The sequence below is a fragment of the Opisthocomus hoazin genome, chromosome 26 (genome assembly GCF_030867145.1).
Source record: "Opisthocomus hoazin isolate bOpiHoa1 chromosome 26, bOpiHoa1.hap1, whole genome shotgun sequence".
NCBI lineage: Eukaryota > Metazoa > Chordata > Aves > Opisthocomiformes > Opisthocomidae > Opisthocomus > Opisthocomus hoazin.
In genome coordinates, this window is record NC_134439.1 from 4,074,085 (window position 1) to 4,101,107 (window position 27,023).

The 27,023-nt window shown below is 45.0% G+C and overlaps 2 protein-coding genes across 9 annotated transcripts; both read right to left on the minus strand.

Annotated features, from left to right (window-relative positions):
* Positions 1–967: 967 nt before the first annotated feature.
* On the minus strand, positions 968–13,642 carry STRADA (STE20 related adaptor alpha). Of its 7 annotated transcripts, none has more exons than XM_075443829.1 (13): positions 13,566–13,642; positions 12,980–13,039; positions 11,513–11,570; positions 10,612–10,640; positions 6,930–7,032; positions 6,296–6,417; positions 6,058–6,166; positions 5,815–5,938; positions 5,099–5,270; positions 4,339–4,443; positions 3,826–4,067; positions 3,098–3,140; positions 968–2,402 (listed from the first exon to the last, which is right to left on the minus strand). In XM_075443829.1, exons 2-13 carry the CDS (start codon positions 12,989–12,991, stop codon positions 2,250–2,252), a joined length of 1,272 nt encoding a protein of 423 aa, XP_075299944.1. In that variant the 5' UTR covers positions 12,992–13,039; positions 13,566–13,642; the 3' UTR covers positions 968–2,249. The 7 variants fall into 7 exon arrangements, with proteins under 7 accessions (XP_075299944.1, XP_075299945.1, XP_075299943.1 ...); XM_075443830.1 differs by having other exon boundaries at positions 13,595–13,634; XM_075443828.1 differs by lacking the exon at positions 13,566–13,642 and adding an exon at positions 13,184–13,215.
* On the minus strand, positions 13,643–27,005 carry CCDC47 (coiled-coil domain containing 47). Of its 2 annotated transcripts, none has more exons than XM_075443819.1 (13): positions 26,703–27,005; positions 24,219–24,484; positions 23,982–24,089; positions 21,588–21,762; positions 21,150–21,271; positions 20,472–20,537; positions 19,660–19,761; positions 18,762–18,872; positions 18,025–18,110; positions 16,669–16,727; positions 15,850–15,959; positions 15,514–15,681; positions 13,643–15,205 (listed from the first exon to the last, which is right to left on the minus strand). In XM_075443819.1, exons 2-13 carry the CDS (start codon positions 24,477–24,479, stop codon positions 15,125–15,127), a joined length of 1,449 nt encoding a protein of 482 aa, XP_075299934.1. In that variant the 5' UTR covers positions 24,480–24,484; positions 26,703–27,005; the 3' UTR covers positions 13,643–15,124. The 2 variants fall into 2 exon arrangements, with proteins under 2 accessions (XP_075299934.1, XP_075299935.1); XM_075443820.1 differs by lacking the exon at positions 26,703–27,005 and adding an exon at positions 26,477–26,689.
* Between the last annotated feature and the right edge of the window lie 18 nt (positions 27,006–27,023).

A 27,023-nucleotide genomic window follows, 5' to 3' on the forward strand; every position in this document is an offset into this window, starting at 1 on the left:
CAGCTGTCTGCTACCACAGAGTGCAGCCCTGCTCCTGGGGAAGGAGGGGTTGAAGGCTGTGCATTCAGTTACTTCATAACCTCTTTTTTTGACCAAGGTGGTGCTGTTTCACTCCTAACTTGCACTGATCCTGCTTGCTTTGGGCTGCTGTGTAAGCATAAAACTATCTCTAAGTTAATTTAAGTCCATGATCTTTGAGCATGTAGCAAACCAAAAGCATGGAAAGGGATGAGACGTATTAGCTTGTGTTAAGTTCATCCTTCACCCTAAAAATGCTAACTCAGGGGACAGCAGGCTGGAGTGCTCAGTTACTTGTGATTTATTATAGCTCAGTGTATTCCCTGCTGTCTTTTCTTCCTGACTCTTGGTTCCTAGGAGAATTCGAGACAGGCTTAGAACTTAAGTGGGCAACAGCCCTTGAATCATCCCTCAGGCGTGAGGAAACCCATCTCCTCCAAACACAACAGCTGCACTGTCACTCACTTGGTCCCAAGGGTTCTACACTGCGAGGGGTGCTGGGCTTTTTCTTGCTGTAAGTACCAGTGATGCAGTCCCTGTCCCGGCTTGTGGGAGAGGGGTAAGGGTTTTCACAAGCTGCAGACTTTATAACAAGCTAGGAAATGAAATCTGTTGTAGCCTGCCCTTACAAACACCCCTGCTCTGGGTGTTCTCTACTGAAACTTTCAGAAAAGAGCAAGAGGAGTTGTTTGCAGCTTTGTGCTTTAGTTGAAAGATAGGTTTTTGAAGCACACAGGCAGTTGCAGCTAACAGTGCTGCAAGCTGCTATGGCGAGCTGTATGACAGCAGCTGTTGTCCTCTGTGTATGTTCTAATGCCACCCGGCCCTCACCAGCTGGGGTGCAAGCAGCAGCCTCTTAAGTAAGGGACTGAGAAGAGATAAGTGCACAGACAGCCTCTGTCATCGGTTGTGATCCACTGCATCATCTTGCAGCAACAGCAAACTTTACAAAGAAAAAAACTTCAGAAATATTTTATTTGTTTTGGCAAAAAACTAGAATAACAAACTTTATCTGGGTTCAAGTACAGTTTATAAACACAAGAAGGACCTGTCGCCAGCACCACTACTGACAGCCACACCTACAGGGCTGGATTCTCAGTGCTTCACGGAAGAGTACAAAGACGTCCAGCACCCATGGTCCTTGGGAGGGTCAAACTAAAAGCCTCAGATACACCTCAGAAAACCAAATACCCTGGAAATGGGATGATCTGCCACAGCCATGAACCAAGGGGAGCCACATGAGAAGCAAGCATTTACCTGTTGTTCCATCAGGGAAGGCAGAACAGCAATGGTAATGGAAGGCTTAAGATCAATTCTGTACATGATGTTCAAAGAGGAGTTGTGAGCAAGAGGATTTAGCGTTAAAGTCAATTTACCTTTCCTCTGTGCTGGGTAAGTGACTGAAAAGGAGCTGGTGTGAGTGTTCTGTGCTGTGAAACCAGCCCAGCTAGCAGGCAGCTCAGCTAGATGTGCTGTGCAGGTAAAAAAAGCTGGTATGCTCGCTTTTGTGACCCAGGCAGCCATGGGAGGAGAGGCTGAAGGCCCTGTCTGACCTGGAGCTCAGAGTGCTCAGGGGCTGCTCTTCAGAAGCTCTCTCTAGAACTGGAAGAGAGGAATCCAGCAGTGCAGAGGAATGCCCGAGGCAGTGAAGGTGCCCCAAACAGAATCTGGTCATCTCTGATCTCCCATTTTCCATCACAGAGCAGTGACTAAATTTTAAGAGCGTAATCCTTTTTGTCCCCACCCTCAAAACGTACCCTGTGACAACACTGTTAACAGTAGTCTCACCAGCGCTAAGAGAATGCCCAAAACGAAGAGCTGCCTGCCTCCCCTTGACTCTAAGGCACCCGTAAAGGAAAGAACCAAAGAGGGCAGGGACACGCAGCCTTCAACTGTGACACGAGGAAGCCAGTGATTTTTAGAATACATAGAGACCGTAACTAAACAGACTCACTCAGCCCATTTGAGTGATCTACCAGAGCCCAGCCGCAAGACCCAGGGCTCTGGGCACTGCACCATCTGGAACACTCCACAGTTCCTTGGGGTTGATCCTTTTCCAGCTCAGGTCTGTCCTTTTGCTTCCCGGCTACTTCCTAAGTAAACAGGCAGTTGAAGTTCCTTCCCAAGGACCTGTAAACTCTTCTATGTGTAACATTCATCTTTTATGAACAGGACCAATAAATTACAGTGTCCAGAAAGCTCCTCCAGAACGGGGTATAGTCCCTGTTTTTCTAGAATTCCCAGTCATCCACATCCAGCTGCTCCAGGTTTGACACCAGCCCAAAAATGCCACTGGGATCCTGGGGCCGTGTTCCTTCAAAATTGGTGATCGGGGTGACGGGGCGCAGAAGTTCAGGGAGCGCTTCAGAAGCACGGCGCTTGATCTGCACAGAAAGAGGAGAACTCGGCCACTGAAATGCTTCCCCACACTTATGAATCAGTCAAGCAGCAACAATATGTGGATACAGGCAGAAAGTAAGAACGCAGCGTTATCCTCCCGGCTGTACTGAGAGACGTGCAGGGCTTTCGCTCTGCATCTTGGTAACAAGAAGGTGCTCTGCGTGCAGTCTTTTCAGCAGCAATTTGGTGCTGTGGTCCTGACGCTCCCATCTGTGAAGCACCACCCTAGCCCTCAGCTCAGAGCACGCCAGACGAATGATTTCAGGAGCAGGAGAGCCTCTGCCTCTCCCCATGCCAGGGCTGGAGTTTGCCCAGCTGCCACACAGCTGTAAGCAAAGCACAGGTCACCTCAGTTTGGTCTCGGCAAGGACCAGGTTAGGACTGCCTTGCCCCAGTACACAGTCGTCTGTGGGTGAGAACCTCTGGGCGTACAGGAGTGGCAGATTGACATCCCCTGTTCAGGTAAGGAAGCGATGCATTGAGAACAGCCCGTCCACCTCCCACGAGAACGTGAGGGTCACCAAGCTGCACTACTATTAGTCACCAAACTAACTAAATCCTTTCAGATAACAGAAAATTCAGCAACTCAACATTCCTACCTTGAGGTTCAGTGACGGAGCAAGACAACAACTACAGAAACACCACCCTTCTTTATCTGCAGATTAAATGAGTTCCTTACCTGCTTGAAAAAGGGATGACTAAGCAGAGTGCCTGCGCTTGGCCTGTAGAAGGGAGTTAGAATAAGGTAAGCACACAAGAAAATGCGTCAGTGTTTAAAGTCAGGTAGTGGTAGTGGAAGAAAGAAGAGACCAGGGTCCTTCCTGCCTCTCCCATGTCTCAGCTACAGGGTATCTCCCTTTTGTAACCAGTAGCACTGCTTGTTATGTTCATGCAAGCAGCTCAACCTTCTGTGCAAGTTACCTACTTGCACACCCCAACATTTGGTCAAGGGGAAGTTTCTGAACAGTGTGGTATGCTAGAGAAGTTTGTCCTGGCTAAAGACAACCTTACGCTCACTACAGAGGAAAATACAGTTCTCGGTCACTTCCCATCATTACTCTGTGCTGAACAGCAGACATTCGCAGTCAGGGAAGCTGGGTAAACGCTGTCTCCCAGGGACCAGAAACTCAGCATGTTCAGTTTGTTCTCCTGACACGTAGCACCACTCTACGCTCCAAGAAGGTTACATGTCCAAGTAACTCTTCAGGCTCTCTTACAGAAAGTGCTCAAAGTGTTAACAGTGCTCTTGTTTTACATACTTGGACTGCTCTTCTCAATGTATGGAGCAGATCCTCGCTCCACTATGCCTTTGGAAAGAAAACTTTGAATAACCTCTACTGGCTCTCGCAGTTTAATCTGCCCTAGAACAGTGCAGGTCTGTGAAGAGCAGTTTTCACCTGGCTTTACCTGAAATCGGGGTTCCGCTGGAGGCACTGCTCTACAAAGTTATGGAAGTAGGTGGAGAAGGTCCGAAGGTACGGGTGCAGGGTTGGCTCTCCGTTGGCCGCTCTCACATTGCTAATAGCCATGCTCTCGCCCATCCCGTAGTTAGCACTTGAACGGGAGGTTTTCATAGTCAGCTCATCAGCAGGAATTGTTGTGGTGTCTAGCAAGCAGGGAACAGTTCCATTCAGCTTCTCCAAGAGCATCTGGAAGAGAAGGGGCATAAAAAACATCACGCGCACACACACAAGGACTAGACAGTTAAGTGGTCAGTGGATTTCAGATGTCCTCAGAACTTGGACACTACCATTGTGACACCAACGGTTTAATACAGAAGCACTGCAGTTCTACAGAAAAAGCAGCAATGGGAAGGGAATTCAGGCAGGCACAGCACCCTTCTGTCTTCACATCCCAGTGCAGCAAGGCAGTTCCATCTGCCAGAGTAAGGATGAGAAAGGAACAGCTTTTAAGCCTTACCTGAGTAGAAGGCATGTCTTTAAATGGTACGTGTCCATTGGCCAGCTCACAGGCTGTTATGCCTACGCTGTAAATATCAGATTTTGCATCGTAACCCTGGAGATTCTACAAGAAAAGGAAAATAAAAATTAGTCTTGTGGACTTGCATGTTATGGAAGATGGGCAATGCCCACAATTCGATACGCAGAAGAGCAAACCCAAATGATCAGAGTAGAAGTAATACAACCCACATATAGGCGGGTTTATTGTGGTTCTTTTGTTTGTTAAAACCAACAGTTAAGGGCAACATTTATTTAACTGAAATCAGCTAGCTAGTAGGGATGGCATCCACCTTAGGGTAACTGGCAACTAATGTAACACTTTGCTAATAGGAGAATCTGTAGAGGTATCTACCAGAGAACTATTTAGTCAAACAGATCAGATCAAATCCTAGCCCTGTGCCCACCCCAAGCCTGTTTCCTCTAGCCTTTCCCCTTCCTTTTCCTTGCATCTGCACACCTTCCTCTGGAGGGAAAGAACACTGTTAACATCGGCTTCTCAGCAACTGCCCCTTTTGACAGGAATACAGGTTTCCCCTTGCTAGGGGTCACTGGTTTTAAGGTAGAAAGGGTAAGAAAAAATGATAGAGCTCATCACCAGAAAAAATAACTCTGTGGTTTTTGTCATGTCCCCCCTCACACACACCCTGAAGATGCCGTAAGAACTCGGCAAATTGCACTCTGAATATCACTGAAAACTAGCAGACTTTTTTTAAACACACCTGCTGCAAGACTTCAGGACTGAGCCACGGCAGGACTTTGATGCTGTATTTGGGGAAGTCGTGAACAACTTTGAGTCGCTGCCCATGGTTGATCATACTTAGGTTACTTCGCAGACCAGAGAGGTACACCTTCCCATCTACAGAGATCAGGATATGGCTGGCTTTAACACTCCTAGAAAAAAAGAAGTAAAAATAGTCAGGCTGTCTGCCCTCAAAGGACTTACGTTCCTTACAGCTTTCCCAGGAAGACTAAGTGCGGAAGGGCACTGCAAAGGATTTAAGCCAGGCATAGGTAAGCCGAATTCATTTTACAGTACATACAATAAAAGTACTAACCACTAATAACTCAGAACTTTCAGCATGTTTACTCTTGCAACAGAGGAAATGTATCAGAGAAGAGGAAAAATATGCGAAGGGGTGGAGACAGTGATTTGGAAAGATACAAACAGAAGCTGTAGTACTAAACAGAAATTCATCCTTACTGAGCACCTACGGGAAGGAGAAAAGCCTACTTTACTGGACAGCTCAAGGCGCAGGACAGTAGTTGATCAGTCTCCTGCCAGAAGGCTGAGGCTCCTGACGACCATCCTGAATGCTGTGCAAAACCACTTTTACAAACATCAGCAGGACTCGATTCACCCACTCTGCAGGTTCCCAAAGAATGTTTCTGTGGCAAGGAGCAATGCAGGACTAAAGGTTATGGACCCAGGACCTACCTATGTACGTAGCCCATATGGTGGATGTAGTCAAGTGCTTTCAATACGCCTTGGAGGATATATGCAATAGCCAGTTCACTCATCCCATCCATAAAATGGGTACAGATTAAATCTTTTGCAGAACCTGAAAAGAAACAAAACACCTCTTAACTGGTCAGAATAAAAGCCCCAAGGATACTTCACCTCTAAAATTTCCTTTCCCAGAGTATGACAGTCAGCCAAAGGTATTTCCTCTCCACCTACCATAGGCCATGAAAGATGTCACTACCCATAGCTCATTGTCAGCTACGAAAGTTGCTTTGTACGGCACAATGTTAGGGTGGTTGAAAAGCTTGGAAACATGAAGTTCCCCCTAGAATAAAAAAAGATATTTTTATTCAATTTAGTAAATGCAGAAATATGAACACAGCATTGACAAGCACTGCCCTTACTGTCTCTCCTCTCCTAAACTTGCATTATGGTATTAGTGAATTTGCGTTACCTGCAAGAATGTGACCATTTCATTCGTGCAGGCCTCCAGGTTCACTCTTCTGACAGTGACATACTCTCCTGTGGGTTTATACCTGGCCAGGTTCACAACCATCAAGTCTTCAAAGCCTCTGCCTGAAAGAAAAGGCATTACAGCTTCAGGAGTACTTCTGGAACCACACACTTCTGAAAAACTCCTCCAGTCCTTGACCCTTCAGTAGTCTTTGCGCTCACTTACTGAAACTATTTTTGGCCTTGTGAAAAAGAGTAATCATTCCATCAGATAGCACCTTCCTTGGCAGATATCCCATCAAGAGAAATCCTCCTAGCCAGTAATATGCTGTCTTTCAAATTCAGAACTGAGGTAGAAATAAAATGATTAGGCCACAACCCCACCAAGGACAGGGAGAGGTTTCAGGCTGCTTCTGCTGACTTTGTACTTCACACTCAGTATCATTAACCTGCCTCTTTCAGTTGAAAACCTTTAGGATCAGCATCTCATTTTTTATTAAAGTGATTTTAAAATCAGAAAGGACAGGCATCTAATGTCAAAAATAAGCAATCAATCAAGAAAAGGCCAACAAACTGCAGAAGTTCTTTAGTCTGCAAAGCAGGCTTTCGATCCCCCAGCCCACTAGCAGTATTACCTATGATAGTGAGCAACTCGTAACAGCTGCTGTCTGGTAGGAAGTTGCTCATGGTGTCCCTTTTAGGGGAAGAAGCTATCGACTCGGAGCTCGCCTCATTTGTCTGGGGGGAAAAAATAAAGTCAGGTCACAAGAAAAAGATCATGTGCTAGAAAAATCATCTGCACCTTATATTATTATACACCTCAATAATAGCACACTGAATACAGAAGAGAGAATTTAATTGCTGTTAAAATAATTTAAAACAGTTATTTATCAATTGAAATCCAGGAGATGCCTCATTTCAGAAGATCCAGACATCTGTGTTTCAAGACATGTAACCATAACAGGTAGGTTCTTCATTACTGTAAGCTAGAATGTCTTTAGGCATATTCAGATAAAGCCAATTACTATTCCCCAGGACAGCACACACACTGCTTTATAGTAACTACCTTTCTCCCATTAATTACAAACTTCTGTGCCACCATCCTGTTGCCTGAGCAAAGGCCATCAAAGGAAAGCTTTGTTAATAGCACTTCTCTGCACTGTGGCACTCGGCATTCCTGCCCGATGCTGGGGCTTCTGGCCTTCAGCTGCTCATCTGCGGTAGGACCGGCGCAGCTGAAGCTGCTTAGCTGAATGGTAGAAGTGATGAACCAGCTTAGCCCAAGTTATGAAGATCAGACACACATGAAAAGGGAAGCTCCAAATGACAGCAAAAACGTAACTGCAAAGCATCAGTGCTTACAGCAAAAAGAAACAACAAAAAAAGAAAATAAAAAAGACCCCACACCGCACGGGGATGCAGCACTCCCAAGCCTGTCAGCTCTTCTTCACTCCCTCCGACATGAAGCAATCTGCTGTACTGACACTCACATAAATCCTTCCAAGCAGGATTCTGCAGAAGACAAACTTCAATGTTCTAGCAAGTTCCATTGTACCTTCCAACTCCCTCAAATTTCCAAAGTCCCAAGGAGAGCATCCTAATGGGGAACCAAATTTATTTGGTGTCTAAGATCACATTTAGTTCTCTCAAATTTCCAGCACATTAACTTCTGCTGACATTTGGAACTCCAGCTCATTTTTTCCACCTCATTCCTCATCAGCTGCAAATGCCCTTTATCAGACCTTTTCTCACGGTACATGAAGCAGAAGAGGCTTGTGCATTTTCCTAGAGTGACAGCAAATACTCTTCTTTCCATCACTGAAAGATGGAAACAACACAGTGACAGCTGAAAAACAAGGAACTTGCTGTTCTGCACTCAGTCTGGGGTAAATGTGGTGCAATGAGCACAGACATGAACTTGCCCTAAGTTACCTTTGGGTCTCTAAGTATACTTTGGGAGTAAATTAATAGTCACACTTCCCAAGTTCCACCTTTTCAACTGGCTTTGAACAGCACACATTTTGCCTCTCTTTCCCTACCTTTAAAATAGGTGTATTTTTCAGTTAAGGGAAAAGGCAAAACTTCAGATTTGTGAACAGTGCTATGGTACAATTTCAGCTCAAACAACTCCAGCGTGGCAACTCGGTCCTGTTTCCAGGCAGCTAACCCCCGCGATCTCAGCAGGCCCAAATCCTTTATGCTAGTCCTAACACTACACAGTGCTGTTGCTTGGCTGAGAATAGGCAGCAACTTTCCATTCACGATTTCAAACTTCTGTTAAAGACGCCTGTCAATTCTGATCTCAATTGTATCATTCATTACTTCTTCCAGCAATTTCACACAGTCCTGTCAACACCCAGATTGCCAGGAGAGACACACAGGCAGATGGAAACCTCTGAAGCAGAAAGGCACCACCAAGGAAATGAAAGCAGGAAGCTCTTATAAGCAGCGTTATGGAGCAATGACAGTTGGTGAAACACTGAGCAATATGTAAGTGGTTTGCTTTAATAGAGTCCACTCCAGATACAGCGTAAGCCAACAAAACAGATGAAAAAAATCAAATAAGTTTAATCTTGTTAATGGTGTAAGGCTGTTTCAACAGTAATGGAAAAATACTGTAAATTCCCTTTTTAAAAGTCTTCCAGCACATCGGAGGTCTTCACTCACCTCTCTTCATGTTAGCAGTGACCAGTAACTGAGAGTTAATGCAAAAGGAGCTCTACCAGAGATTTATCAACATCATACAAGAGTTTAAAAAAAAAAACTGAAATGTCATTTATGAAATACTGCAAAAAAGCTCCTCAGTGGTTTCACACAGGACAACTTTTGGTGTATGGTCAAAAGCAACTGTAAAGTGAAGTCATATATGACTAGTTTTATGGCATGACACTCGTTAAGAGCTAGCTTTCCGGCTTGTTGCTCTGATTTTAATTTGAAATAGATTTAAGGAAATTGATCTTTGAAAGACAACTACTATTATAAATGCCATAAGAAAATCAGTTATGTGATGCTAGCAAGGATCTGCATTTGCCAAATGATATTCGTCTGAATTAGGAAGAGGGAATGTTGTTTTCATTCTGCTGCCTTCCTCTCCCCCTCCTCATTCCCTCACTCACTTTCAGCATGAGTAACAAAAATTTTCCTCACATCCCTCTCCCCAGATTATTTACCTTTTTCTATAGCCCTGCTGCAAAAAGTAAGCTTTTATTGAAATGTAAAAATAAGAGTGAGCAATACCACAGCAGAGGTGACCAAACCCCAAGTGAATACTGTAACAAAGCCCAAATGGATACGAAGCTCAATTTGCTTCCAGTCCAGCATATGCATAACGTTCAGCAATTGAAAAAAAGGTGTGAATTTACTTGACTTCATACAAAACACTCGAGGTACATCTCATATTTTCAGCTGTGTTTGTGCCAGTAAATTAGAGACAATGGCACAAAAATCAATTGTAAGCAGCTTGAACTGACACAGTTATAATCAGATCACACTTAATTTATGTTTGTAATTAGCTTAAGCTAGGCAACAGCTGCACACAGAACTGTTATGGTGTGGGCAGGTGAAAAATCATTTAGACAAATATATTTGATCAGAAGTTATGTCGTTCTATGAGCATTGTTCATTATGAACCAGATACTGTGCAATCAGGGCCTGCAGAACAAAAAGCATCAGAGGTGAAGTTTTCAGCTGCAGGTTTCTGAGCAGACATTCCATGTTCACAAGTGATTTTAGTTTCTAAGAGGCAAAGTTATCTAAGCATGCACAGAACTGGCTCTGAAAACGACCAGGCAACAGGACGTAAAATCACCTCAAACTGAAAATTACATGATATTTGGTTTTGATGTTGGAGCCTATGTTGTGGCTGCTCTACTGGGAAGAGAAAGGAAATCAGAATCAACGTGTTCAGAAGGGAACACCGAGTTTGAGTGGCCAACGTAACATTTTTTTGGACAAGTTGTCAGAAGTCCCATAAACTAACCTCTTCCTTTTATTCTAAAAGAGAGCTGTAAGAGATTAGCATCTCTGAAGAATCAGATCTAAATCATCTCAAAACAGACACCCTTAGGGAGCTGGGGGGAGAGGGCACAGCGACACAAATACAAATCCAAGAGATTAAGTTTAAAATTTTGACTTGTCACACATAGTTTGAAAACCACACACCAAAATCTCCACTCCAGGGTGAAACCTGTTTCCACACTTGTAGAGCTAAATATAGAGATGAAATATATAACTAAGATAAAAAGAAAAATCAAACTTCCACAAGGAATAATCTCCATGCAATGAACCACAGCACCACAGCCTGCAAAAGTCACTTACTTTTCTCCGAGAGTCACCCGGAGGCTGCTCTGGAGTAAAGAAATTAATTGTTCACCATGTTGTGTTCAACAGATACCCATTAAAAATATAGTTGGAAAAATGAGTAAATAACCCTGCACAACACTTTTTGATACCAAATACATACAATATATATATTTTTAGACAAATATATTTACTGTACACATAGGGTTGGAGCACTAGAAATAATCAAATTGTAGTACAAGTATGGGAATTAAAGAGATTCATACAGTGCTACTCTTCATATATTCAGCATCAGTGTAAGGTGACAATTTTTTTATTATACCTCTAAATGCATTCAAAAATTACGTATCCACTTTGCTTAAATACAGAGGAAACTATCTAAAGTTTATTTAAAGCAGTGAAAATTCTTCCACGCCACCTGGAAGCTCAAGATCTAGGCATCTTCCCTATGCTCTCATCGCCTTCTGCATCACTGATCAGGAATTCTGCATCCCAGTGGGCAATTCTGCTCGTTAGGCAGAAAGCAGAGCAGGAACCAATCAGCTCTCCTGCAGACACGCTGGGGAGCTATCATCAGAGTTTCAAAACCCTTTTTTAGTTGGAAAATTATAACCTTCCCAAACCCCAAATCTATCGTTTGCATAGGAAAAAAAAGTGGGTATGCTAAGAAATACATCACGCAGGGTCTGAAAATAGTACTGCCATCCACACGAAATGGATTTCCAAATGGCTTGCTAGATCTTGGCCGCTTCCATATTAACTCTATACGGTTAGCCACCTTGAATAACCAGATCTGCTGGTACAATCAGATCTATTCATCTGTTTTACTGTTAAGATAGGTATTTACAACTGAATTAACAGAGCTTGCAGCTAAAATAAAGCATTTCTAACAATGTCACCTAGCAAGAGGACAACTTACCTCCAAACAGTTCGAACTCTCTTAAGCCCTCAACAATGAACTTTTCAGACACCCATCGCTGAAAGGAAAAAGAAAATCCCCCAGATAATTAGTTATTCCATCTAGAGACAAGCTGCTTTTCCCTCTCCCCCACAGAAAACCTAAGATAATCAGAACGCTTCAAGGACTCTGCTGTGGTCTGAAGCTGATCAGCTGCAGCAGCAGTTATGTCCTCACTTTGGACACGGATATTCTCTTCTCGTGCCCCTACGATGGCTCGCACCCAGCAACCACGCAAGTGCTGCTGCTTTTCCTGACCTGCATGCACTTGCAATAAAGTTAACATAGTTTTAGATCAAACAACAACCTTTATACGTGCACATACAAACAATAAATTGCAAAAATATATTTTGCATGCAAAAATAACAATCATGCTACAACTCCCTTATATAGGCAAACAAAAGTTGTTTGTTTGGGTGTAACAGGTGTAAAAAAAGCTTGAACTATTTACAGTGAGGTGATGTCTTAGAAAACTTTTTAAAGCTGCTGTTCTCTTCCAGAACTCATGCTTAAAATTCACAGCAAGCACTAGGTTGTGCAGAGGAACGTTTCTACCACTCTGTTCAACTCTGTGATTCAAAGAAAAGTAGATATGCATGCACGCGTAAGACACAACAGAATACGCAGTTTTAGGCTTGTGGTGCATTGATTGATTATTTAATGCTAAATTCACAATCACAAACACAATCACATTCGACATTTTACTCAGTAAAACAACTGAAAAAACAGCTTATGCTGTTCAGTGCAAGGGAAGCCAGTCCTGGAGAGCACCAATGAGTCTTTAGGTGATGAGGACTCAAAACTCACACATAACAATACCGTTTTAAGGCATTAAAAGTGGTTTTCTCACATAAAACTTCCTCCCTTAAAAATGCAGAACCAAACAAAGCTGCTGGGTTTAGCTTTCCCAGCTAAGTTTCGGAAAAACCCCACAAACAGAGACTGCCGGTGGTGCCACACAGGTGAGGCAGTGACTTCTTAAAGAAGTTTCTTCACCATGAGGGTGCTGAGGCCCTGGCCCAGGTTGCCCAGAGAAGCTGTGGCTGCCTCTCCCTGGCAGTGCTCAAGGCCAGGTTGGATGGGGCTCTGAGCACCCTGGGCTGGTGGAAGATGTCCCTGCTGATGGCAGGGGGGTTGGAACCACATGATCTATAAGGTCCCTTCCAACCCAAACCATTCTATGATTCTATAAAGAAGGGTAGGAAATAATCAGAATTGGCACCCTTTTTCTTCATGGTCCTCACACCCCCCTGCAGCGCACACGAGGGAGATGCAGGGGTGCAATCAATGCCCCCCTCCTTTAACGAGACCTCCAGGTGCTCTCCAAGGAGGCCGGCCCGGCCGCGGCCGCTCTGCAGCGCTCCACCGGCGGCTGAGGGAAGCTGGGAGGCGTTCGACACTCACCCTAATGCGCTCGGGTTTACTTACAAGAAAAGACATGGACTCCGCGTTTGGGATACCACACGCAGCTCGCGACGGGGGGGCAACCTGCGGGGACGGGAGCGGGTCACCCCCTCACGCGCCGGGCCCCGGGACTCCCTGCCCCCACCCCCCCACCCCCCCGCGGCCACCGGGAAGGCCCCGCCCCCCCCGGGCCCCTCACCCGCTCCTCCGGCTGCGGCCGCCGCTTACCGGCAGGAGACGCTGCGCGTGTGACGCCAGCACGCCGCCACGTGACGGGGGCGCTGGCGGCGCGGGCGTGACGTCGCCTCCGCGGCTCCCGCGCGTACCAGAGGCGGGAAAGCAGGCGGCGCCATGTTGGCTCCTTCAGCAAGCGGCGGAGGCTTCTCCCCCGCGGCCCGCGCAGCCGCTCCCCGGTGCTGTTGGGGTGCCCGTACGACCCCGCCCTTGAACGCGGGAGGGGGGAAAATCCTCCATCTCCTCCCACCCCCTTCCTCCAGGGACGGGCCCTCTCCCCCCGCCTGCCCAGGAAGCAGGTCCCGGGTGGACAGCCACCCCCCCACACACATCCCGCAGCTGAAGTAACGCCAGCTACTGCGCCTGCAAAACCCACCCAGGACAAACGAGGCTTCGAGATCCTACCAGAGGGCAAGACACCCGGAGGCCAGCCGAGTAAAGTAGGCAGGTGGAGTGGTTCAATTATATTTTACTCTTCATTAGATTGTTCATATTACAAAATTAGCTGCCGTGGCCCACAAATGTATGGGACTTCAGGAAAGCTGTCCAAAGAGCACAAACTAGTATTTCCTTTCAAAGAACTTTGCAAAACAATACCGTATTAATCTTTAAAGCTAAATAGTGCTAAAATTTCACAGAATCTACATTAGTTTTGGTTTTAAATAATTTTACCAACCATTATAAAATTAATGTATTTGCATGTATCAGGTTACAGATATTTGCATTTCAATCCGCGTGAAGTATCCCATGCTGGAACAAGAAGTTGAAGCAATTGCTGTTTCAACAGCAGCTCATTCTTATTGCCAAGAACCAAGTTTGCACAAAGTACCGAGCAAGAAAATGCAAGACATTGTTTCCCCACAAAACTGTTAAAAGTCTGTTACAAGCAACAATAAAATGCCTTCTAGACAGGAAGCATTTATAAAATGCAGAGTTCTCTCCCTTAGCGAAGTGCTTGCACAGGGGCATTCACTTCATTCTCCCCATTTATATTCAAAAACCTGAAGTGACCACGTACCAGATGAAGAGGATACATGTCCTCAGAAACGTTTTTACTTCCTTGGGGAAACTGGCAATTGCAGATACTTCACTGCATCTAGCTTCTGGCTGAAGTGAACTAGGCAGCAGCTGCTGAGATCAGGAGAAAAGTTTTTGAGGCAAACTCGTACAGTTAAAAATATTCAAGGAAAGCTAGTTGAAGCTGCTAACTCACCACGCGCTCACTCCTGAAGAAAGACCATGCTGGCATTACACACTTCACATTGTATTAAGCTTGCAGCATTCAAAACCACAAGTAGGAGACTGTGTATTCCATTCCCTTGTATCTAACCCATCTGTATGTTTTACACATACGCCAATCATGCCCACAGGTGACCTAATACTATTTCAGTCCCTTGTTTGTAAAAAAAAAAAAAAAGAAAATAAAAATCACTTCTACTGGGTTTAAATCCCTGAAGAATCCATACTGTGTATGGAAGGCTCTAAGTTTTGTGCCTTTACATGATGCAAATAAATGCACAATAAGTGTTTATTGTGCAATTTTCCTCCCCTTAAGTTTCCCCCCTTCCCTCCCAATAACTAAACCCAAAGTTTAAAACCAAAGCATGAATATGTTACCAGCACACGTGGACAGGTTTACAATCTTCTGTTTTTAAAGAACAAATGACAAAGAGCATTCAAGAATATTGCATTTTTTTTTTTAAACAGACAAACAGCAAAAATTTATACCACCTGGAATAAAACTGCTGAGACAAAGCTCTTCTACATACACCTGCATGTTGCTGTAATACTTAAATAGTAACACCCAATGCAAGGAACATTTCTCTGAATGGCTACTAGTGTTTAAAGAAGTGTAGGATTATGGAGTTAAGTAGGTCTTGGTACCCTGTGAATTAAAATTCTGCGGGTGGCACTGAGACACTTCTCACAATGGAGTCACATAGCTTTCACTTTGATTTGCTTCATCTTCATCTGCTTCTTCTCAAGTTTCTTCTGCTCACGCCGCAAAGCAGCTTCCTGTACACAAGGACATAGAGATGTGAGTGAACATCAGTAATCTCTTCAAAGAGCAAGGTGATCATTTCAGAAGAGCCAAACAAAAAAGACTTGCAGTACTTGGGTTCACATCTCCAGCCCCGTGAGCTGCCTCTTCACTGGGAGCCTCTGCATGTTTCAAAAAGCAACAGCACAGACCCTGAAAGTTGTCTGCCTTCCAGCAAATAAGAACTCAAAGGTGGCCATTGCTGGTATACCTACAAGCAGCCCTGGAGACATCATAGGAGAAATATGCCAGGAGCTTGTAACGATCTGAAAATCCATCTCACCTCCAGCCGACGCTGTTTTTCAGGATCCTCTTCGTTCATGATTCGCTCCTTCTCTGCTCGTTTTTTCTCTTCTCGGCGGGACTGGGCAGCCTCCTGTCTTTGCACGTGAGTCAGTTTAAGGAAGTTCTCTTCCACGCGAGCCCTGTTCTTGTCAGCTTTTTGTTTACCCTTTTCACAGAGAAAAGCAAATGCTGCTAATATGGATTTCCTCATGAGCAGAAAGCAGTACCTCTGGTAGTCATACTAGTAACATATGGCTCCCAATCTTAAGCATCCAACGGCAATGGTTGCAATTTCACGCAATATTCAGAAGACAGAAAAATATCTACTACTTACTTCTCTGTTCAGACGGAACTTCTTTGCTTTGTCAATACAGTAGATAACCATGCTCATCAGAGGCAGCAAAGACTCCATGTCCTTTGGGGAAGTGTTGCCTGAACCAGGCACTGAAATAAAAGAGTTTGTTGTTAATTCAGAAAGGTTGGCAGCGTTTTTCTGCTTACTATAATGCTCTTTCCTTATTGCTCACACCGTTCATGAAAGATGTTTTTATGCTCCTCTGTAGGAAGAACATAACTAACTGAGGCATTTAGCTTTGGAGACGGTATTTAGATTCCTTACACAGCAACAGGCACATTTCCTCCAAACAATCCTTCTTAGTTTTATTAGTACGGAATACAAACATAAGGGTTGAATTCAGGCTCTGACATTAGCTTCTTGTGGAGCTATGGCCTTGAATTTCAAAGAGAACTATGGGCCTTTTCTAGAATAGGCTCCCATGAGGCTGGTTTTTTTCAAACTGGAGTTAACCAAGTAACTCTGTGCAAGCTCAAACTACAAGGCATGTGGCTTAAAAACAAGCCATCTTCCAATGGTGATCTAACTGCAACCACCAGTAGATACGAGTATGAACCAAGATCAATAATAGCAAGATTGAGTATCCTATTATTATGACAATATGCCAATCAGTATGCCCCAGTGTCATTACTGCCTTCTGTTTACTGGTTAATCAATCAATGATCCCGTTACACACCCTGAAGTCATTCATCAATACACTGTCTTCCATAGATGACAGAACTTGTGCATGACTTGCACCAATAAAGCACAGTGCTCCCCCAGATACACACACACGCGCGCGTACACCACTTCTCTTACCATTAAATGTAAACAAAAGTGTCTTCTTAGTTTCGGGCAGTTTTGTAAGCTGACCCTCCCTGGTAGAAAAGAAAACAGTGGCCGGAATGAGTGAAGACAAATATGGGCATACGAAATACCTAACATTGTTAGGGAAAACCTCAAGAACCAAGAGACACTTGCAAACTACTCAGATAAAATAAACAAGATTAAAAGCCTGGCCATAACCCACATTTGAGTTTCAAACTATTCAGATTCTTGAAGTGTGTTACTCAAACGCCCAGGGAAAAGTATGCAGGGAAAAGGCATTAATGTAAAAACATACTAACAGCACCATCCACTCTGATTGTCAGAGGTCATCTGAGCCCTAAGAAGGCCTGTATATTTTTAGAGACATTCCATTGTACGTATGTTGTTTATACTACTACAGATCTTACGAAAATAGCAGTTAGAAAAACCCCCACATTTTCTAAAGAATTCAAATCTTCACTGCCCAAAACCCCACAGTATTTTAATGTAACAAAGTCAAACCTACGTTTCACAGATCCTCCAAAGCCTAGCAATTTCAGTACAAGGTACACATACTGCTGTCTTATAATTAAATCAAAGTATGTTCCCTTTTCTTGGGGACAGTTCCAAGTTTTGATACAACTCATTTATTTATATGCCTGCGAGCATCATACACCCTTGCAAAAGCCTACATGGCAATTCAGATAAGACAATTCGCCCACCACTTGGCAATTCTGAAGCAGCAGCTAAAAGCACCTCAAGACTAGGAGGCTTAGAGAGACAGAAGAGGTACCGCATCTGTGCATTTCTGAAGCACAGCTGAGAATTGACCTGAAGTACCCAAGCAATGGATTTCAACAGCAAAACGTTTAACCGTGTCAGCTAGGGAAGGGCAAGCAGTCTTGATGGTTGTTTTACATTACAGATTTTGCTCAACCTGGTTCTCAATGCATTTCAATAGCATCTGAATTTTTTTTTTTTCCCCAACCAGTAGTTCTCCTCCTGCAGTGTTATTTCTTGGCCCTTGAACTCTAACATGCCACGTACCTTTAGTGGGGTTGCTCAGTTGTTTTCCATGCAGCTGTGTACACTGTAGCTGCCAGGCATTATCTGAAATTTGTAGCTGCCCAAACTACAGCACAACCAGCACACAAAAATAAATCTTAAGGCAACAGAGCACCTTGATCTTTTAAACCAACGCAGCATTTGGAAGTATTTGGAGTGTATTTATTCACCTGTTTCACCTTTGCTCCCAATTTGTCTTTGTGTGCATTCCAGCAGGCTTCACACTGCAAACACGTTTGTCAGCCTCTATTTTGCTTAGTGTTACAATAGCTACTGGGAGGAGAGATCTAGCTTTATACGTACTCTTGCATAAGTTTTGGACCGGAGAACTGGTCCGAGAATTGGACGGACTCAATCTTGTCAGCATAGTGCGTGAGGAAATGTATCATCTAAAAGAGAAACTGGGGTTAGTTTTTCCTGACACAAATCCATCTGCAGCCTACCCACTCCATCTGGGTTTGCCAAAGTATCCATATATCACTCGGAAAATTGCTGTGCTCAGCTTGCCACAATGACACTGAAATTTAAACAGTCAATTTTTATTTTTTTTTTAGCTTTTGCTAGAAGGGGCCGCAATGCATGGAATTAATGTAAGCAACTCAGATATTAGATATAAGTCTCATTTGGGACTTTCCAATTCATTTGATAACAGATGTCAACTTTGAGGACCTGCAGACGCACTGTCAAGACCCTCCTTCAAATTGGCTGTTGAAGCCAACTTCCAGGCTTTGAAAGGTAGTTTTAAGTCTGCAGTTCATGTTAGACTGTTAGCTATGTTATGTTAGTTGTCTTACATGTTAGTTGGGTTAGTTATGTTACATTAGTCATGTTAGTTGCCATGTAAAAGGAATAAAGATGCAAGAATTACATCCTTCTTCCAGCCCTTAAGCTTCCTTAGGGTCTTGATTTCTCTAGATCTCACTAAGGCCATTTGGCTCTCCTGCTATGATGTTTACAGGAGATACAGATTAGAACTTTATTGCACAGGTCTAAATGCCAGGGTTACCAAGGAAGATTTGTACTAATGCACTCAAGATTACCTTAGCGTCCATCATTCCCTCTGTGACCTCCCCCATCTCCGACAAGATAGCCAGCGAATCTGGAAGCCCATATTTTGCACCAGACTTAGGTTTATCACTGCAGAACTCACTCTGTTTCAAAGAGAACAAGGGGAAAGAAATAAAAACAAACACAAGCTTGTAAGTATCTTATCAGACCGAACTGTTCCAGCACAGTGAGACTGCTAAAAGTACCTCATAAGAAACAATAAAAATATACTAACGCAGTCACCCAGTCTGGCTGGGGACATTTCAAGCATAAAGTAAAGCATGCACTATCAATAGTCTTTAAGTTAGTGTTTCCCTTCAATAGTGAGTACTCGAAGGAAGAAGATAAAATAATTGTAATACATCCAAGCTGGGATGCTCAAAGTGGGTTAAGGCATTTTGCTTGTATTTTCCGGTAACAGAACAAAACCAGTTGGCATCCTACCAAGCACACTTTAGCGCTGTTAGTTAGCCAATTTATGAGAGAAAACATTTGCAAACCACTGCTTGTTATCACTGGATTCTTTGCCAGCTTCAGGGCTTGAACATATGGAAAATACTAATTTCAGATCACATAAAAGCAGGTGACTTAGACCCAAATGTTCCACATCCTGTATCACTAATTAAGTTTACTTTTCAATCCTTGAAAAAGTCATTTGTGCAAACTGAGGTGAAGTGAGGCTCGTGTGTATCCTGACAAAGTACTTCAGCCTCCTCCTAAATGAACTATACACCATTTCTATTAAACGAAAATGTCTTTTCCCCAAACACCAATTCCAGCAGGCCAGTCACAAGTTTTCAGCTGTTCCCACAAAAATAAGCTATCTACATATCAGAGGTTCTTATATCCTATTATTTATCATGTTATCATTCCCAATGTGACCATACATACCAGGTCCTGCATCTCCTTCTGAAGTCGCACCAGTGCTTTTCTTGTTCCAACAGCAAACACATAGGTGTCCATATCCTCATCATTCATTGTTACTTTTATTTGCTGTGGAACAGAATGTTATTGGTCCTGATCAGATTTATAGGACGTACTCAGCCTTCAGACTACTGGCCAAAGGGAGACCTATGTCTTCTGTGACTTCAATGTTTGTCTGACACCTAGATTCATAAGGACCAAGACTAAGCAAGCCCATACACAGCTAAGATAAACACTGTTCATTTAAATTATAGATACATGGAAAGAGTATTCACAGTGCACACAGCCACTGTTCTTCCAAAGTGTAACCTCTCTTGGCATTTAATGCGGTTAGAGATTCCCCTCATCTCCAAGAGCAAGGGCCAGGCAAAAAGTAACATTACAGGATACAATATCCAGGCCAGCATATGCATTACGCAGCTCTGTTCAGGCAGACTGAACAGACAGAAGAACAATCATTAACTATTTCAGATCATAAAACCACTTCTTATCAAGATAAGGTCTTGAAGCATGATAGACTGTTCACAGAACCACTCCAACAGTAAAACCCACAGATAAACCAATTTCCAGTCATCAGCAGTCTGCATTTCACAGACAGAAAAGAAATACGAATGATTCTTTCAGGTTGATTCAACAGTTCCTGAACTGGAAGATACGGAATACTATAGAAAGACACCTAGCAGTTCACTTGTGTGTGGTAAGAAGAATCGAAAGTAGCAGAGCAGAACTGAAGGAATGCAACAATTTATCACAGCTAATGTAAAGGGCTGAGTACATACCACTTGGTCAGAAGCTGGCCTCATCATACGCGCAAGAACGTTCAGTAGGTCTTGTCTCTTGAGAAACTAAAAACACAAGTTTTTAAACACAGAAGATAACCAAATATACCTAGAGTGCAGCACTTCATTGGTAGATAGCAGCGGGGCTCAAGGAAAAAGAGAACAGTTGTAAGTTGATGTTTCTCAGAGTAATTTAGCTTTGAAGAGCCCTTTGGAAGTCACCTATACTGCTCAAAAGCAGGCCTACTTTCCGCATTAGATGAGTTTCTCAGGGCCTTATTCCGTCAAGTTAGGAGGTGAACCAACGTGTCGGGCTGTTTCGTCCCAGGTGCAGGACTTTTGTACTTGTCTGTTGTACTTCCTTGGAATTCCTGTTGGGCCATTCCTCCAACACCCTAAAGTCTCTCTAAATGGCAGCTGGGCTCTTCAGCATCCAGTTACCTCTGTTCATGCTGTACTTCTGGTTTCTATACACCTACTTTGGTGGGCAGAATACAGGCATACGGATCTTTCATCTGGCCAGTCATCCCTTCACATGTGCATATTCAGAACCCTGTCTCTGAATGCAAGTGGAAGAGTCAAGCTAGGACTCCTTGCTGCTCACACTTGAATGGAAAAGCCTCTAGAACCTGAACCCTGGTGACAGGTAAACAGTGCTACAAACTCCCTCATCCTTACCTTTAGCTGGATGAGCATTCCTTCGCAGCATACCCTTCCAGAGCACCACAAGTTATATATGTGTTCATTTTCTTGATTTAGTTTCCCAGTGCTTGTAGCTTCTTTATTAGTGCCGTCGTCCCCTGAAGAAATAACAGTGAAAGAGAACTGCAATCTAAAAACCACAAATTTAAACACTGAAGTTCATCAGCAGGCTTAGAGCTCAGCAGTTGCTGGACTACTTCAGTATCACAGTGACATTTCTGAATAATTTACAACACCATAATCTAATTTCAGCACTAGCAGACTGACACACAACTTGTCTACACACACAGCTGCCATTAGTGCTATCATGCATCCGCATACAAAAAGTTACTCTTCTCTATAGCCTACTGGCCAGTCTAAAACCAGCTTTATTCAAATAAACTAAAAATGGATCCTAGTCGTTATGGAACTCACCAACAAGAGCAAAGTTACTCTCTAGCAGCTCCCTGTGAGTATTGAACCATGCATGAGCCAGACGGTTGTTTTTGTTCTTCCCAATGATGTAATTCATGATGTAAGCAAGAAGACCCGTTACCATCAGGATCTCCATGTAATAACTCTCCCAGCTGTTTTGAAGGTGAGCAGGGACCTATGGTAAGCGAACAGAGACTGTCTTTTACGTACTGAATGAGAGGATTCCATATACACAAACAATTCAGAATATGCTGTGTACTAGAGAAGCTTCATCCCAAACACAGCAAAAAGCTTCACAAAGGCGACAGCACAGAGCTAAGCCCACATCATGCATCTGGCTATAGTCGGACACAGTAATCATACAGGAAACAACTGATAATATCATAATCCAAAATCCCTGTCGAATACAAATGAAATACTTCTCTCTTTCAAGTGAGCCTGTGCTAGCATGTGTCTCTCAGAGTAGTGAACAGCCCAGCATTTCACCCCACTGATTACTTGAGCTTGATGCCCTGCCCGTCACAGCATCATCTGATCATCATGTAACTTGGGTCAAAATTTAAAGTAGTATCCAATGTGCAGGAGCATTTTCAGGATGCCACCAAGAGCCACAGACTGCGTGGGGGAGCAGGGAAGCCTACTTGGCCTTGCCATCTTCAGAGATTAATTAGCCGTTCTGCTATCACTGTATCACCCTTCAGTCACAGAAGTACCCAAACCTTAAACTTCAGTACCAAGATCAGTCATAATACTTAAAAACAGATCTTAGGGATAATAAAAATGCGGGCCTCAAGCACCTATCATCCTGTAAAAGACTCATCTTGAGAGGCAACAAGAAGGTGATGCACGGTGGACAGAGAGACTGGCTTCAGAAACCATCAGAGAAGTCAATTTCTAATTTGAAACTTTAGCCATAGACAAGCTAAAAATACACTATGTCTACTTTAAGAATATCCTCATTGCAATCTCTTCTTTATGTGTTGACAAAGCACAGACATTCTGGGATGTATGCAAATCACGGAATCACAGAATGTTTGGGGTTAGAAGGGACCTCTGTGGGTCATCTAGTCCAAGCCCCCTGCCAAAGCAGGGTCACCCAGAGCAGGCTGCACAGCACCGCGTCCAGGCGGGGCTGGAATATCTCCAGAGAAGGAGACTCCACAACCTCCCTGGGCAGCCTGGGCCAGTGCTCCGTCACCCTCAGAGGGAAGAAGTTCTTCCTCGTGTTCAGACGGAACATCCTCTGCTTCAGTTTGTGACAGTTGCCCCTTGTCCTGTCGCTGGGCACCACTGGAAAGAGTCTGGCTCTGTCCTCCTGACACCCACCCTGCAGATATTTGTAAGCATATATTAGGTCCCCTCGCAGCCTTCTCTTCTTCAGGCTGAACAAGCCCAGCTCCCTCAGCGTCTCCTCGTAGGAGAGATGCTCCCGTCCCCTCATCATCCTTGTAGCCCTCCACTGGACTCTCTCCAGTAGCTCTTCATCTTTCTTGAACTGGGGAGCCCAGAACTGGACAGAGTACTCCAGATGAGGCCTCACTAGGGCAGTGTAGAGGGGAAGGAGAACCTCCCTCGACCTGCTGGCCACACTCCTCTTAATGCACCCCAGGATCCCATTTGCTTTCTTGGCAGCCAGGGCATGCTGCTGGCTCATGGTTAACGTGTCGTCTACCAGGACACCCAGGTCCCTCTCCGCACAGCTGCTCTCCAGCAGGTCCGCCCCAAGCCTGTACTGATGCATGGGGTTGTTCCTCCCCAGGTGCAGGACCCTGCACTTGCCCTTGTTGAACCTCATCAAGTTGCTCTCTGCCCAACTTTCCAGCCTGTCCAGGTCCAGGTATGGTTTTTCTCTGGATTAAATGAAGGTCAGCGCTCTAGCTCCTCCACTTCTCCCCCAAAGTCATACGTGTAAAAGAAGCTAAGTCAAATGCTTTGGTCAAAACTATGTTTCAGAAGGTCTATTTTAACAAAGACTTTCCTCATCTATATTCCAATTACAATTCTCAGTTTGAATACAGAATACAGTATCAACCCAAGGATGGCAGCTCTAGCAGCTTAAAATAGAGATCAACAGACCAAAGGCACCTGCCCTGGAAGTTTTACTCCAAGAGTTTCTATTTGAAGTAGCATAAACCAATGCAGAAGAGCATGGAATTGGGAGCTGGCACACCTGGATCATATTCTGCTGCTATCCTGTTGCATTATTTCAGGTATTTCTTGTCTCCACACTTCTTCCCATTTCCGCACTGTCTCTTCTTAATTCAAATGGCAAACTCTTGAGGACAGATCCTCTCTTATATGTACGTTTGTACACCAATGACATTATTGGTATACCACTTTAAAAAAATAAGTAATAAAACACCAAAAAGAAAGCGGATCAACATTTATACCTACATTAACTATTGTTATGGGGTCTTTATTTTTGCTAGGAGATGCATCTGGTTTCTCTTCATAGCCTTCAAACTCCTCATCATCATACGGTTCACTCTCGCTATCACCTTCCTAAAGGACAAAATCACAAACAGCATGAAAATCCAAAGCTCAGTAAGCAAAATCCAGTAAGACAAGGTGAGAAAGAAAGGTGTAGAGATGCTATTAGGAAACACGTAGCAGAAGGAGATGAGGCATTACCTGTGCATCTGCATCGTCGAAGTCTTCCTGATTCTCATCCTGACCTTCAAGCTCTACAGTGGCTTCTTCTTCATCATCTTCTGTCGTGATGACCCTCTGCGGAGACTCTGTGACTGCATCTTCATTAACATCTTCAAATTCAGCAAAGTCATTATCATCATATTCCATAATGTCATCTCCATCCTCAAATTCATCATACTTTGCCAAAGCAAAACTCCATGGGATGAACAGGACAGCAATAAAAAGATACAAATGCTTCATTTTCACTGAAAAAAAAAATAAACATTGTGGAAGAATCCTTATCAGTTCTATTACATCACACCTCCAGTAATGCCCAACTTCCACAAACAATTTAAAAACACTATCAGGGTCAGACCAGAGAGAGAGAAGTAAACCCCTGCCTGATCTTGCCATCTTCTGTATCAAGAAAGCAAACCGTTTTACAAGAAAAAACAACTTTGAAGGTGAAGTTCTAGACTCTCTTGCTTGTAGCAGGAGCAGCTGAGGCGGCAGCAAGTTCACATCTGGCCAAGCTGTTCAGATAAGCAAGTTCTGGAAGCAGAGATGTTCCGCTACAGAACTGACTCTCAACAGCATCTCTCCGTCAGTCAGCGTTGCCAGCTCATTTCAAAGACCACACACTGTGCGTACAGTTGTTATTAATTAGCAATTAGACACAGTTAGATCAATGAACATCTAACAACAGCAGGAAATCTAAAAATGCACTTCGGTTGTTTAATGCACTTCAGTCATTTACTTTAAACAGCAAGGCTCCAATAGCCTCTGCTCGCCTGGAAGTGCTCATCTTTGATTTTCTAGACTGCGTGCTCAGAATCAGGTCCCACAGCACCCAGCAAGATTTCTCATTAGAGACAGAGACCTTTTCCTGTAAGCTCTACAAAAAAAAAAAAAAGCAGGAAGAGGATGGATATTGCACTTGTTCCCAAAACAGAGTAAACTGGGCTTCGTGAGACTAAAGCTCTCTCCCCAGATCTGCCAGAAACTCAGAGGCAGTTTGTCAGTTCACCTTTATTTGCCTTCACCTTCCTGTGTCTTTTCTGCTTGATCTCAAAACAGTCCCAGTCTCCCACTCGGACTGTACGTCACCGAGAATTGCACGTTACCAAGGTCCAAACCAGGAGCCTCAAAAGGCAGCAGTAACCCTACTACTGCACTTCACAAATAGCTGTGGAGGATCGGCTGCATCAGACTTGGCAGCGAGACTCATCTTCCTCCCTCCTGCAACCAGATCTAAGTGGCAACGTGAATGTTAATGAGACTGTTCCCTTAAATTAAAACTTGAAATAGAAGCAATCTGTTTCTAAATTAGACCAGCACTCCTCTGAGGATGACATGCAGGGAACCCACTGCTACGAATAACAAGGATGGCTAAAATAAACACCTGTGTCGAAGACTTCTCATTCTAGGGAAAACCTGAGCAAGAACATGTTCCCAAGAACATTAAACGAGATGGGAAGTACAGCAAGGCAGAGCCCAGGAATTTACCACATTCTTTGGGTATGTCACAATTTCATGTGAATTTAAACAGAAAAACAAAACACTATTTAAATATGATGGAATTTGCATGCAGAGGTTAAAAGCATGAGGACAACAGAGCCACCTGCTCACCCAAACCCCAAGTTTCACAAGCAGAATTTCGAGACTACTGGAGTATATCAATTTTCTGCAGACCCTGCAACTCCATAAAGCCCTACGCAAAATAACCGTCCGCAGCTTCCAGAGAGACAGCTGGCCTAGAGATGGGTGAAAACTAGAACACTCCTAACTCGGCCGTCTCCGTCACAACGCGCAATGGGTGCCGAGTACAAACGGCTCCACGAAGCAGAACACGCCTCGGCAGGGCCTCCGTGATCCACGCGCCGCCGACCTTCCCTTCCACGAGGAGCCCACTCCCCCCGCGTGGCCCCACCGTCACCCACCAGCCTGAAGCTGGGACCCCCACCGCCGTTGCTGGGATCCCCCGGCTCCAGGCACACGCCTCCGCTCCCAGCTCCTTCCAGGGACACAGGTCAAGGTGAGCGAGGCTCAGACGAGCTCCCAGGCTCCCCACCGCCCCGGGACACCCCCTCTCCTGCCCTACACGCCCCACTAGCCACAGCCCTGCCCCACACCCCAGCTCCCCCTGCTCCACTCCCCCTGCCTCACTGCCCCGCTCCCCCTGCCCCACACGCCCTCTCCCCCTGCCCCACTGCCCACAGCCCTGCCCCACACGCCCGCTCCCCCTGCCCCGCTCTCACCCCCAGAGAGATGCTGAGGGCTCCAGGCCCCCCCGGCCTCATGCCCGGGCAGGGGCGCAGCACAGGCCCCGCACGCCCGGTACCCTCAGGCCGCCCCTCCCGGGGACACGGCGGGGTCGGTAACGAGGAGCGGGAAGGGGGGAGGCGGGAGCGGGTTGCCCCATCCCCGTCAGGGTGCGGGGCTGCCGCTGCGGGGTCGCGGGACCGGACCCAAGGGCCGCGTTACCTGAGTCACGCGGCGCCGCTGCCGCTCAGGCCCGGCCCTCAAACTCCGTTCGGCGGCGACCGCAAGCGGCGCAGGCTGCGTGATTTGCGTAGCGGGGAGCATGCGCGCTGCGGGCTGCCGGCTGCATGTGCGCAGGGGTGGTGTGGACACGCGTGGGCGGCGGGCAGGAGAACCACCCCTTCCCCCCGCCCCAGCCGTGCGGCTGAGGAAGCAGCCGAGCCCCGGAGGCCCCGGCGAGGGCGGCCCGCTACGCTCAAGCCTTGCCCGGTTCCGCCGCCCTCCTCCCGAGGCTTCACCCGCCGCCAGCGCGCATGCGCGCTG